The sequence below is a fragment of the Microcaecilia unicolor genome, chromosome 5 (genome assembly GCF_901765095.1).
Source record: "Microcaecilia unicolor chromosome 5, aMicUni1.1, whole genome shotgun sequence".
Taxonomy (NCBI): Eukaryota; Metazoa; Chordata; class Amphibia; order Gymnophiona; family Siphonopidae; genus Microcaecilia; species Microcaecilia unicolor.
The window spans coordinates 355,351,050-355,365,255 of record NC_044035.1 but is presented as its reverse complement, the minus strand read 5'-3'; the positions used below and the strand labels follow the sequence as shown (position 1 = coordinate 355,365,255).

The window sequence follows — 14,206 nt, the reverse complement described above, 5'->3', positions numbered from 1 at the left end:
TAGTAGGAAGTAGCTTCTGGACTTGCGTTTCTTGGTGATAAATTGATTAGGTCTAACGTGTAATCCGAGGCCTTGGTGAACAATATTTTGAAGATAAAAGAGTGCTAGTTTTGAATAATAGTCTGGCCTTGATCGGGAGCCAGTGTGGAGTTATGAGCTTATCCCAGAAATAAGCAGTGGATTTTTCCTAAGTCATTTTAATAATGGTCTATGGACTTTTCCTTTAGGAAGCCATCCAAACCTTTTTTTAAACTCCGCTAAGCTAACCGCCTTTACCACATTCTCTGGCAACGAATTCCAGAGTTTAATTACATGTTGTGTGAAGAAACATTTTCTCTGATTCGTTTTAAATTTACTACTTTGTAGTTTCATCGCATGCCCCCTAGTCCTAGTATTTTTGGAAAGCGTAAACAGACGCTTCACATCTACCCATTCATCTCCACTCATTATTTTATAGACCTCTATCATATTTCCCCTCAGCCGTCTTTTCTCCAAGCGGAAGAGCCCTAGCCGCTTTAGCCTTTCCTCATAGGGAAGTCTTCCCATCCCCTTTATCATTTTCGTTGCCGGATGTGTGATGCAATGACAGGCATCGGTGCTTAACTCTCTTGCCTGTTCCCCGAACAGTTTGGTGGCTCTCCGGTCAGAGGAATTGTGCAGTTTCTGAGTTCAGCTCCTCCAGGGCCTCTGTTTCTTGTGAGAGTCGGTTGAGAAATGTGTGAAAGTTTGAACTGTTCCCCCTCATTTTTGCAGTGGGCTTTGTCTGTGATTTAACTTCTCTCCCCATTTCCTACAAAACACTCTTGCTTAATGTGACGTATAGATGAGAGGATGTATCTGTAGAACAGGGGCGTAGCCAGACTTCGGCGGGAGGGGGGGGGTCCAGAGCCCGAGGTGAGGGGGCACATTGTAGCCCCCCCCCTCCCCGGCGCCACTGCCACCAACTTTGACCCCCCCCCAACCAATGATCCTCTCGACCCCCCCCCTCCCGCCGCCAACCCTCCGTCGCCTACCTTTACTGGCGGGGAACCCCAACCCCCGCCAGCCGAGGTCCTCGTGTTCCTTCGTTCTGTTTCTGAGTCTGACATCCAGGACGTCAGACTCACAGAAACAGAACGAAGCCTTGCGCCGGAAGAAGAGAACCTCGCTGGCTGTTCTGCAGGGCTTCGTTCTGTTTCTGTGAGTCTGACGTGTCAGAATCAGAAGCAGAACGAAGGAAGAAGAGGACTTCGGCTGGCGGGAGTTGGGGTCCCCCGCCAGCAAAGGTAGGCGACGGCAGGTTGGTGTCGGGAGGGGGGTCGAGAGGTTCGTTGGCAGGGGGGTCGAGAGGTTCGTCGGCAGGGGGGTCCAGGGCCAAATCTAGGCCCCACGTAGCTACGCCCCTGCTGTAGAAATAACCATTTTGGCTTCAGCTGCTCTCTGTTGTGAAGAATCCTTGTTTTCTTTTGCCTGCTCTTCTAGTGTCATCAGTGCTGAGTACCAGGATGCCATGAGAGGGATATCGGCCACTGTACTGCAACACAAGGAGACGCTGATCCCCGGGGAGCCCCAGCTGAACATGTGTGACCTGGCTGTCATGGTAAGGAAGTAACGTCAATCTCTGCTGCCCTCACGTTCTCAATGCAGCATCCGTGCCTTCTTCCCTCTGATGAGACGAACTTTCCAGAGAAGGGACTGGTTAGGTTTGGGGGCCAGAACAGCTGTCTCCTGTGCATCTGGGAGACGCTTCATTTCCCTTAATTCTACAGAGGTTCCCTTCATTCGCAGTGTATCTTGCAGGAGCTTTAGAAAAGCACTGCCACGATCCCACAGTCAGTACTGTAGGGCAGATACACAAGCTCCGTGCAGCTGGGCTGGACCTAAATTACATCCCCCAAGAGCTAATCAATAGAAATAGAATAAAATAAAACAGAGAAAAGAAAATAAGATGATACCTTTTTTATTGGACTAACTTAATACATTTTTTGATTAGCTTTCGAAGGTGGCCCTTCTTTGTCAGATCAGAAATAAGCAATATAAGTGAAACATCAAAGTATTTCAGTGCTATATTGGAGAAACAAACCAGATGCTGAAAAAGAGATTTAATTTACATGGACATCATATGAAAAATGCCAGCCAGGATGTCACCTCTGTGGGGCAGCACTTTACAAAGCCGGAACACTGGACCTATGATTTTATGATGAAAATACTGAAAGGAAACTTTAAAACAATACAGGAATGCAAGACCTTTGAAGTCAAAATGATTAAATATTTTGACACCCACCAGACAGGACTTAACAAAGATCTGGGATTTCTAGCCCATTATAAACCAGGGGCGTATCTGCGTGGGGCCTCAGGGGCCTGGGCCCCCGCAGATTTTGCCCTGGACCCCCCTACAGCCATCAACCCTCCCCCGCTGCCGTTCTTACTTTTGCTGGCGGGGGACACCAACCCCCGCCAGCCGAGGTCTGCTTCCACCTGCCGCTGCCGTAAAAACTTCTTCTTCAGCCGGCGGGGGACCCCAAACCCCCGCCAGCCGCCCCGCGGTGTTTAAAATTCATCTTCGGCCTCCGTGGCCGTGCTGCTGTGATAGGCGCTGTTGAAATCCACTTCGGAGTCTGACGTCGCAGCACGGACAACGTACAACGACTTCAGACTCCGAAGTGGATTTCAACAGCGCCTATCACAGCAGCACGGCCACGGAGGCCGAAGATGAATTTTAAACACCGCGGGGCGGCTGGCGGGGGTTTGGGGTCCCCCGCCGGCTAAAGAAGAAGTTTTTGCGGCAGGTGGAAGCAGACCTCGGCTGGCGGGGGTTGGGGTCCCCCGCCAGCAAAAGTAAGAACGGCAGCGGGGGAGGGTTGGCGGCGGGAGGGGGGTGGAGAGAGTCACATTGGTGGCGGTGGGGGCTCGGCGGTGGGGGGGGCGGCGGCGGGGGGGGGGGGGCTAAAATGTGCCCCCTCCCTCTGGCTCTGGCCCCCCCTACCGCCGGAGTCCAGATACGCCCCTGTTATAAACCATGAAATTTCACTGCTTTGGCACCCTCTGACCACCATGCATATCTCCCTGTCCCCCATCCTCTCAGCCCTCTCTGTTTCTCACCTAGCCCACCCCTCCCTCATCCTTTCAGACTGTCACTGAAATGCTTTGATGTTTCACTTATATATGCTGTTACTTATCAAAATTTGCTTATTTCCGATCTGACGAAGAAGGGCCACCTTCAAAAGCTAATCAAAAAATGTATTAAGTTAGGTCCAATAAAAAAGGTATCATCTTATTTTCTTTTCTCTGTTTTATTTTATTCTATTTATTTATTTAATTTTTTATTTATTTGTGGCATTTGTATCCCGCTCTTTCCCGCTCGATAGCAGGTTCAGTATTGATTACCTTTAAAAGTGGACTAACATGACTACCACATCTCTCTGTCCCCCATGAACTGAAACTTACCCTGCACCTCCCTCAGCCTTCCAGATCTGGGAATCAAGGTGGCAGGCCATTAACTGCAGGTTCCATTTCAGCACCAAAGCCCAGATTCCAGGCAACGTATTGATTTGTTTTGAGGTGGAGGTTCCAGAATCAGAGAGCTGACTGAGGAGGAGACCAGGGCTGACTCCTTTTCTCATGCCAGGTATATAGACATTAAGGGGTCCTTTTACAAAGGCATGCTAGCGTTTTTAACATGTACTAAAACATTAGAGATGCCCATATATTCCTATGGGGGTCTGTAGTGGTTAGCGGGCGCTAAAAACGCTAGCACATCTTGTAAAAGGACCCCTGCGCCTCTATAGGCTTAATTTGCAGTATATCAAAACCAGTGGCTCTGGGGGGCCTGGGCCCCCATAGATTTGGCCCTGGACCCCCCTGCCGACCACCCTCTCGCCCCCCCCCCTCCCGCCGTCGCCTGCCTTTGCTGGCGAGGGACCCCAACCCCCACCAGCCGAGATCCTCTTCTTTCCGCAAAAGGCTTCCTTCCATTTCTGACATCCTGCACGTACAACGTGCATAAGTACATAAGTAATGCCACACTGGGAAAAGACCAAGGGTCCATCGAGCCCAGCATCCTGTCCACGACAGCGGCCAGTCAGAAACAGAAGGAAGCCTTTTGCGGAAAGAAGAGGACCTCGGCTGGCAGGGGTTGGGGTCCCCCGCCAGCAAAGGTAGGCGACGGCGGGTTGGCGACGGGAAGGGGGGGGTCGAGAGGGTTGTCGGGGGGGGGGGGGCAAAGTTGGTGGTGGCTGCGGCGGCGGGGTTGGCAATGTCGGGGGGGGGGGCTAAAATGTTCCCCCTCACCTCGGGCTCTGGACCCCCCTCCCACCGAAATCTGGTTACACCCCTGACAAAACCCTGCAGATAAATAAAATGTCAAGAGATATTAGAAAATGACCACTTATTTTTAGTATAATTTGGGGGTACGTCCCTGATCTGTTCTCTTTTACCCTTTGGTCCACCTTGAGACAAACGGTAAAGCAGAATAGAAATGTCCACTTTTGATTAGGTTATTTATTTATTAACCACCTCTATGAAGAGATTCACCCAAGGCGGTGTACAGCAGGTACTGTTTAGTCCTCGGGACACACCTAGCCAGTCGGGTTTTCAGGATATCCACAATGAATATGTATGAGATAAATTTGCATGCACTACCTCATACGCATTCATTGTGGATACCCTGAGTGGAGGAGTAGCCAAATTGTTAGTGCAGTGAGCTGAGATCCCGAGGAACTGGGTTCAATTCCCACTGCAGCTCCATGTGACCCTGGATACGTCACTTAACCCCTCCATTGCCCCTGGTACAAAAAATCTTTTGATTGTGAGCCCACTAGGCACAGAGAAAGTACTACTACTACTTATCATTTCTATAGTGCTACAAGGCATACGCAGCGCTGTACACCATACACAAAAAGACAGTCCCTGCTCAAAGAGCTTACAATCTAGATAAGACAGGCAGACAGACAGAACAATTAAGGGTAAGGGAATGAAGAGGTGAGGATAAAAGGACGGGCAAGTGAGCAGTGGTTAGGAGTCAAAAGCAGTGGTAAAGAGGTGGGTTTTGAGTTTGGACTTGAAAACGGCCAAAGACGGGGCTAGACGTACAGGCTCGGGAAGTCTATTCCAGGCGTGAGATGCAGCAAGATAAAAGGAACGGAGTCTGGAATTAGCAGTAGAGGAGAAAGGGACGGATAAGAGAGATTTATCTACAGAATGGAGTGCCTGAGGGGGGGCATAGGGAGAGACAAGAGTAGAGAGGTACTGGGGAGTGGCAGAGTGAATACACTTATAGGTCAGTAAGAGAAGTTTGAATTGAATGCGGAAACGGATAGGGAGCCAGTGAAGTGGCTTAAGGAGAGGGCTAATGTGAGCATAGCGACTTTGGCGGAAAATGAGTCGCGCAGCAGAGGTTTGGACTGATTGAAAAGTACCTGCATATGTGTCCAGTGATTGCATATGTTTAGTAGTTGTATAGAAATTAGAAGACATAGTAGTAGTTTTTCATTGGCCTAGTTCCTTTTTCCTATCATAGCTGGACTGGAACACCAAACCCCCACTACTGTCCCCCTGCCTCCCCTGTTCCAAGCTAAACTAGCAATAGGTGAGAGTGGTACATTGCATCAATGACAACAAAATATTATAGGAAGGAGACACACAAGCCAAATGCGTTGGCTTAATAAAACGGTCTTTTATCTCACCTGCGTGAAACGGCAGTTCTGGCCCTCTGCTGACCTCAGCCTTGTGTCATCTGGAGGAGAGACAGTCAGGGGTTGTTCCGCAGAGCAGCTGCTTCAGAAGAAAACAGATGTTTTTCCAATTATCTGAAACTGGCATTGTGTGACTCATTCAGGGTCAGCTGTAGCGAAGGGTTTTTCCCATTTCGTGTCTGTGGGAAAAAGCTCAGTTCAGTCAGCTCTCAGCACAAAGTGGATATACAGGGAGAGGCAGTGCTGGTGTTATGGTGCCATCTAGTGGCGGGTTACAGGATCGCTAGGGAGAATGGGAGTGTGTGTGTGTGCAAGGTTCTCCCTGCCCCTCACACAAAGGGGCTTCTGTTTCCTGGATTTTGTTTTTACTAATTGTAATGATACGGTTGTTTTGTTTTTCTCACAGAACTGGTCTCCCCCTGGCTGTGAGAAGCTGGACAAGTGCTTGACTCCTCCGCCGGCCAAACCTTGGAAATGCCTCTGGACACATTAAGGGCTGCTGCTGAGATTATGTGCTGGACCCAAATTGTTTGTACTCTGGGTGGCTGGGAACTTTTCACTGTGGCACCTTTAGCTCTTCTTCAACTTAAATATTAGAGATTTACTAGAAATGAAAAATGAATAGGTGTTTTATAAAAAGTTGCTGTCTTTTTGCAAGGGTGACTTTTTTCCTGTTACCTTTGCAGACTTGAACTGGCTTGATGCTCACTTTGTGCCTGGTTAACACAAGTATGGGTACATGACACTTGTGTGTAATAAGAGGTACCTCGCAGAAGCCACAGCGACTTAAAATTCTACTTATGCTGTCTTTAACAGGAAACATGTACCTCGCTACCCTGACCGAGAACACTGCTGTTCCTTTTAACAGTTGCTGGTAACCTGCACTTCTGAACCTGCCGGGTCTCACTGATTTTCTGGTAGTCAGTACCTGTCAGAAAATACCGGAATTGGTCTGTGTGAGAGCAGAGACGCTCCGGCACCTGCTCTGAGGGTTATAACAGAGTGAAGGAAGGAGCGCTCTTGGGGAATTTAGTTTGGCTAAGGAGTAAGAAGGTGTCTGAAAGGGTCAGGGTCAGTAGCTATTGACTGGATGAAGTCACAGTGCAAACAGCGAGTGTGGCCTCAGATAGAGGGGGGGGGGGGGCAGCTGAACTGAGCTGTACCTGTCCCTGGGGTCCCTTTGTGGCTCTGATAGCAGTTTCTGCAGTCCAGGAGAATTCTGCTTTGCAGCGGGAGCTCAGAAAAGGAAAAAGGAGGGGTGGTGAGAGGACCATGCGTAATCAGGACCGATATTTCCAAATCGGCTCTGGAGGGGCTCCAGCCACACTGACTCAACTCCCTGGCATTTTACCAGGCTGGGGGAGGGGATGTGCTAATTCCAAAGGATATACTTTTGGCAAAGGTCTGAGTCAGTGGACGAGGGACATTCAGTGCCTGAGGCCCCCTCCCACAGCTGCTTTTGAACTAAAGATGCAGTGTCCAGGCCAGGGACTCATGTACATGGGGTTATAGTTACACCTGATGTATCCTTGTGTAGCCGTCTGATCTGAAACACATCCCACAGCTTGGGTTATGTTTAAATCATTTTTATTAGTAAAGATTGACAATTGAACAAATACTTGCCAAAGAAATTACATACCAAGGGTTGTCATCTAACATCTTATGCTCAGTACAAGAAATTACAATACATCTTTTATATTTTCTCCCCCTCCCTCCCTCCCTCCCTACCAGAGCCTATCCTCCTATCCCCCCCTTCCCACCCTCTACCCAGTCCCCCCCTGGTCCCTGCAACTTCAACATGATGTATTGTTCAGGTCTCTAACCAGTAACAAATGCGGTGGTCCTGTCACAGCATCCCATATACCTAAAGGACAATCAAAGTGGCATAATTTAAACCAGAGGTCCCATTTATCGGAAAGAAATACACAATAACATCCCTTTCAACAAGTTCCCCGCCTAATGACAGATCAAAAGAGCTTCAAGGAAGGGTCAGAAATTCAGCAGTAAACTACGTGCTTTAGGTGTGAGTGTGACCCAAAGCGGCTCCCACTGCGCCCTAAACCTGAGGCCCACTGGGCTACAGCTTGGGTTATATCGGGGAAGAGCTCACACACAGAAGAATCAAACTTGGCTCTGGGAATTTTCCTGTGCTGTGGAGGGAGGGAATCCATTTGCGCATCTTGTGTGAATAAAGAAATGTCTTTAAATACTCTGGTTAGGTCTGTTAGCTGAGGTAAAGTAGGTGCTTGATTTTGGAAGAGGAGAGCAGAAAGATAGGGTGATACTACAGAGGCTGCTGTGCAATAGACTGGGTCGGTCTACCCTTCAGTGCACATAAGACAGGAACTTTCCTGGAGACTCCTGCTGAGATATCTCAGAGGCAGTGGCAGGACACCCACCCTGCTAACAGATTGTTAGAAAAATCGACCTTAGACCTTATTCATCGCAGCCCTTCGTCAGGAGGGAAACACACACACCTTCCTGTAGATGTACAATGCTGTTAAACCAAAGAATAGAACCCAGGACAAGGCAGACTGTGTATCGGGGTCAGAGGTCCTGAGCCCTGTATTCCATGCAGGCCCAGTGTCTAGAAGCAAATGTGCTCTTTCTGAACCGGGTTTTGCCTTCCTCTTTCCAAAGGTGGCATCTGATCTGCTGCTGCTCCTTCCCTTCAGGCATTATGTAGCAGACATCAGTAATGAGACTGAGATCTTATTGTATCTTCCTTTTAGAGGAAGAAAAGGTGTCCAGCTGGGGGTACTTGAGGGCTGGATGACGGCAAATAAGTTACAACTCCTCAGTCTCCGTACAACTGATGTTCTGTGGGGTATGCTGGGATCCGTCCCTTTTTGCAACCCAGGCAGTGGCGTAGCTAGGTGGGGCGCCAGGGGAGCAGCCGCTCCCCCAAATGGAGTTCTGCCAGCACCTATTTTTTCTCGTCGTGTTGCTCTGAAAATGTGCGCCAGCGGAAGTCCGCTCTCCCCCCGCGCCATCAACCTGGCTCCGCTTCTGACCCCAGGTTATGGTCAGGTAATACTGATTGGGGGTTAAAGGATAATGTTTGCAGTATTGGTTGAGATCAATCAGGAGTGGGCAACCTTTATACCAGTGGCGTGGCGTATCTATGTGGGCCCCCCAAATTTCATCCGGGACCCTGATTTTGCTGGCGGAGGGGGGGTTCCCAACCCCCGCTAGCTGAAGCCTTGTTACTTGCCCTGCTTTTTCTTCCTCCTCACCTCCCGCACGCTTCGTTAAGTGAAACTGAGCGTGCAGGACGTGAGGAAGAGAGAGCAAGGCAGGGAACGCAAACCAGCACTGGAGAAGGCTTCAGCTGGCGGGGGTTGGGGACCCATATCAGAAAAAGTATTTACTGCTGTGGGGTGTGGCAGAGCGGCAGGAGGATCAGGGAGGTGCTGGGATGGGGGCTCTGGCCCCCTCCCACCGCGAGGTCTGGCTACGCCCCTACTTTATACGCATGAATGTCCGTACGCTCCCTAGTGGGCCACAACGGTAAGTAACATCAGAACCAGAAATGCACAGAGCTTCATAGATCATCTGTGATAAATAAATAAGTAAAAATGAAGCAAACTGCCAGAGTGGCTATTCTGAAAATATTTGCCAGATGCACTATTCAAAATTGGCAAAACGGGTTAATCAAACTTTATAAGGTCACACCTACAGTGGGAGCTCTTTATATAATACTAGTAAAAAAGCTCCGTTTCTGATGCAAATGAAACGGGGGCTAGCAAGGTTTTCTTCTGTGTGCATGTGGGAGTGTGTGTGTCCCTGCCCTCTGCCCTCTCTCCCTTCCCCTGTGCTGTCTGTCCCCTTCCCCCTCGGAGTCGAGTCCTTCAGTGTTAAGTTTCCTGTTGTGCTGTGTTTGTGTTACAGAGATAGTGAGGGCTTCTGCCCTCTTTCCCCTCCCCCCTCTGAGTCCTTCACTGTTACAGAGAGAGCGATTTGATTTCCTGCTTTGCTGTGTTTTCCTTCACTGTTTGTGTTACAGAGAGAGCGAGGGCGGGGCAGACACTCATGGGGAAACCGGATATCTCTCCCCCTCCGGCTGGAGGCTTCATTTAGAACGTTGGTGGTGCCTTTTATATATAGAGATAACCACGGTATTGCTCAACGCTGAAATATTGTGACAACTAAACAATTGACGAAAGTAGCTTGAAAGTGATTAGAATCGACCTCAGTGGTGACTCGTTTCACGTGATCTGTCTCCACTCATAATTCACCAGCATCGTCAGCGGTCAATATTTGAATTTAATTGTTCCAATAACATTCCTCCTCGAAAACGTATCATCCCTGGTACAAAATAAGTACCTGAACATATGTAAACCGCTTTGAACGTAGTTGCAAAAACCACAGAAAGGCAGTAGATCAAGTGCCATTAACAAGATTCCGTTCACAATCTCAAAGAGTAGCAACATTCCGTGTAGAACCCCAAAGAATAGCAAGATTCCGGAATCCCAAGGAGTGGAAGAGTAGCCTAGTGGCTGCTACTATTTGACATTCTACATGGAATGTTGCTAGTGGAGGAGTAGCCTAGTGGTTAGTACAGTGGATTTGATCCTGGGGACCTGGGTTCAATTCCCACTGCAGCTCCTTGTGACTCTGGGCAAGTCACTTAACCCTCCATTGCCCCTGGTACAAAATAAGTACCTGAATATATGTAAACCGCTTTGAATGTAGTTGCAAAAACCTCAAAGGCGGTATATCAAGTCCCATTTCCCTTTTTTCCCTTTATGTTTAAATCAATGACTGCACTTATCTCAATTAAAGCAGTTCCAACACAGTGTACGGGACCCCTGGCCAAAACTCTGGTTAATTCCATTTTCTGTGTATACTTCCCATGGTCTCGGAGGCTGAATAAAATTCAGTGGCGGGCTGCAGGTTGCCTACCCTTGCGCTAGATGCTGGTTTAACATTGGAACACTAAGGGGCCGTTTAACTAAAGTGCATTAAGCAGTTAGCGTCTGCTATTACCGAATGTTGTGTTGGGGGGAGGGGCTAGAGAATGGGTGTGGACTGCACCCTGAAGTTAGCGTACACTACTTACCGCACAGTGTCACTTCTGCATCGTGTTAATTGCGAACTGTCAACATGTGGTGAAGACCATTTCTGGTCAGAGTCTGCCGAAGCAGAGGAACACTGAAATCCCATGAGGACAGACAAAGATAGTGGGAAGTAGACCAGGCGGCTGTCCCAGGAACAACGCAGAGATTTCTAATTCTGATAAATCATTTATTTCAGAGACTCGACACAGACCTGTGTTTCGGCAGTGAACCTGCTTCAGGAGTCTTCAAGCAATATTTGTAAGACACAAAATAGCCTGATTGCTAGTTGGTACAATGAGTACAACAATAGTCTTGAAAAAAAAAGCTAGCTGCAGATAGCTCGCCATCACTGCAGTTTTGTTTTTCCTATAACGGTCTTTTTCAAGACTATTGTACTCATTGTACCAACTAGCAATCAGGCTATTTTGTGTCTTACAAATATTGCTTGAAGACTCCTGAAGCAGGCTCACTGCCTAAAGACCATTTCTGCACAGTAACTGCAGGGGACATCCTGGGCACACCCCAATAAATTATTGCACGGCCTTTCCACGTGCCCGTTAGACTGCGCTTTAACAGCAAAAAGGACATGCAAAAACTTACCGGTCCCTAAAGTTTCTTATGTGGCTAAGATAGGGGTCTTCATTTTTTTTAATCAACCCCAGCTCTGTGAAATCCACCCATTTTTTTTTGAGCAGGACTTTTGCAGCTCTGATTTCTTCAGTCTTCTGTACTCAGGGTTAACAGCTGGGAGTAATCAAGGGCCTTTTCTTGGTTTATCCCGGCTCTGTGGAATAAATTACCATCGTGCTTGTGACAAATGGATGATTGGAATAAATACAAGCGGGTCTTGAAGACATCTGCTAAATTGAAGACATGTGCGGTGTTGAATTTGAGGAAACGGATGCCCAGATATTCCCATTTGCTCCCTGACAGAGCTATTTTGGTGTTGGCTTTGTAAAAGCAGTTTGTCTGATTATTCTCTGATCCTTTTTATTAATTTTGATTGTTTTACGATTGTTCTTATGTAACTTTGCCTTTGTGGGGAAGATGGGTAAATATGGAAGTAAATAAAATGAAACAAAGGAGACTGTGGGAGTCAGCCGGGATTATTCCCTCTGTCACTGTGCTTTGCAACGTTTTCCAGAATCATTAAGGTGCTTTAAAATTGTACAGAATATTATGGACTTTGTGTAAAACCTTTTTGCACTGTCAGATCAAAATAAATACTTTTTTGTGATTGGCAGCAGTGGAGCTTCTCTCACAAATGTTACATTCTGGGGAGTGATGACACATTAAATAGAGCTGTGAATCACACCAGCAGCTATACAGAGGTTAAGAGGATATTGGACCCCGAGTACAAACCCATACCTGAAAGCAGTGCTCAGCAGTACATAAGAACATAAGACTAGTCATACTGGGTCAGATCAATGGTCCATCTAGCCCAGTATCCTGCTTCCAACAATGGCCAATCCAGGTCACAAGTACCTGGCAGAAACCCAAAGAGTAGCAACATTCCATGTAGAACCCCAAAGAATAGCAAGATTGTGGAATCCTAAAGAGTATCAAGATTCCATGCGGAATCTCAAAGATTAGCAACATTCCATGTAGAACCCTAAAGAATAGCAAGATTGTGGAATCCTAAAGAGTATCAAGATTCCATGCGGAATCTCAAAGAGTAGCAACATTCCATGTAGAACCCCAAAGAATAGCAAGATTATGGAATCCTAAAGAGTAACAAGATTCCATGCAGAATCTCAAAGAGTAGCAACATTCCATGTAGAACCCCAAAGAATAGCAAGATTCTGGAATACTAAAGAGTATCAAGATTCCATGCGGAATCTCAAAGAGTAGCAACATTCCATGTAGAACCTCAAAGAATAGCAAGATTGTGGAATCCTAAAGAGTAAAACGATTCCATACAAAAGAGTAGCAACATTCCATGTAGAACCCCAAAGAGTTGCAAGATTCTGGAATCCTAAAGAGTATCAAGATTCCATGCGGAATCTCAAAGATTAGCAACATTCCATGTAGAACCCTAAAGAATAGCAAGATTGTGGAATCCTAAAGAGTATCAAGATTCCATGTGGAATCTCAAAGAGTAGCAACATTCCATGTAGAACCCCAAAGAACAGCAAGATTATGGAATCCTAAAGAGTAACAAGATTCCATGCAGAATCTCAAAGAGTAGCAACATTCCATGTAGAACCTCAAAGAACAGCAAGATTGTGGAATCCTAAAGAGTAACAAGATTCCATGCAGAATCTCAAAGAGTAGCAACATTCCATGTAGAACCCCAAAGAATAGCAAGATTATGGAATCCTAAAGAGTAACAAGATTCCATGCAGAATCTCAAAGAGTAGCAACATTCCATGTAGAACCCCAAAGAATAGCAAGATTGTGGAATCCTAAAGAGTATCAAGATTCCATGCGGAATCTCAAAGAGTAGCAACATTCCATGTAGAACCCTAAAGAATAGCAAGATTGTGGAATCCTAAAGAGTATCAAGATTCCATGCAGAATCTCAAAGAGTAGCAACATTCCATGTAGAACCCCAAAGAATAGCAAGATTATGGAATCCTAAAGAGTAACAAGATTCCATGCAGAATCTCAAAGAGTAGCAACATTCCATGTAGAACCTCAAAGAACAGCAAGATTGTGGAATCCTAAAGAGTATCAAGATTCCATGCGGAATCTCAAAGATTAGCAACATTCCATGTAGAACCCTAAAGAAGGCAAGGTTGTGGAATCCTAAAGAGTATCAAGATTCCATGCGGAATCTCAAAGATTAGCAACATTCCATGTAGAACCTCAAAGAACAGCAAGATTGTGGAATCCTAAAGAGTATCAAGATTCCATGCGGAATCTCAAAGAGTAGCAACATTCCATGTAGAACCCCAAAGAATAGCAAGATTATGGAATCCTAAAGAGTAACAAGATTCCATGCGGAATCTCAAAGATTAGCAACATTCCATGTAGAACCTCAAAGAACAGCAAGATTGTGGAATCCTAAAGAGTAACAAGATTCCATGCAGAATCTCAAAGAGTAGCAACATTCCATGTAGAACCCCAAAGAACAGCAAGATTGTGGAATCCTAAAGAGTAACAAGATTCCATGCAGAATCTCAAAGAGTAGCAACATTCCATGTAGAACCCCAAAGAATAGCAAGATTGTGGAATCCTAAAGAGTAACAACGATTCCATGCAATCAAAGAGTAGCAACATTCCATGTAGAACCCCAAAGAGTTGCAAGATTCTGGAATCCTAAAGAGTATCAAGATTCCATGCGGAATCTCAAAGATTAGCAACATTCCATGTAGAACCCTAAAGAATAGCAAGATTGTGGAATCCTAAAGAGTATCAAGATTCCATGTGGAATCTCAAAGAGTAGCAACATTCCATGTAGAACCCCAAAGAATAGCAAGATTATGGAATCCTAAAGAGTAACAAGATTCCATGCAGAATCTCAAAGAGTAG

General features: G+C 46.7%; 1 protein-coding gene across 1 annotated transcript in view; it reads left to right on the top strand.

The window, feature by feature from the left end:
* GALNS (galactosamine (N-acetyl)-6-sulfatase) overlaps nt 1-6,179 on the top strand; it is a 57,826-nt gene extending 51,647 nt beyond the window's left edge. Inside the window, 2 exon segments of the mRNA XM_030204592.1 lie at nt 1,462-1,579; nt 6,079-6,179. Coding sequence (XP_030060452.1) covers nt 1,462-1,579; nt 6,079-6,165 — 205 coding nt within the window. The 3' untranslated portion in view covers nt 6,166-6,179.
* Nucleotides 6,180-14,206: the final 8,027 nt, after the last annotated feature.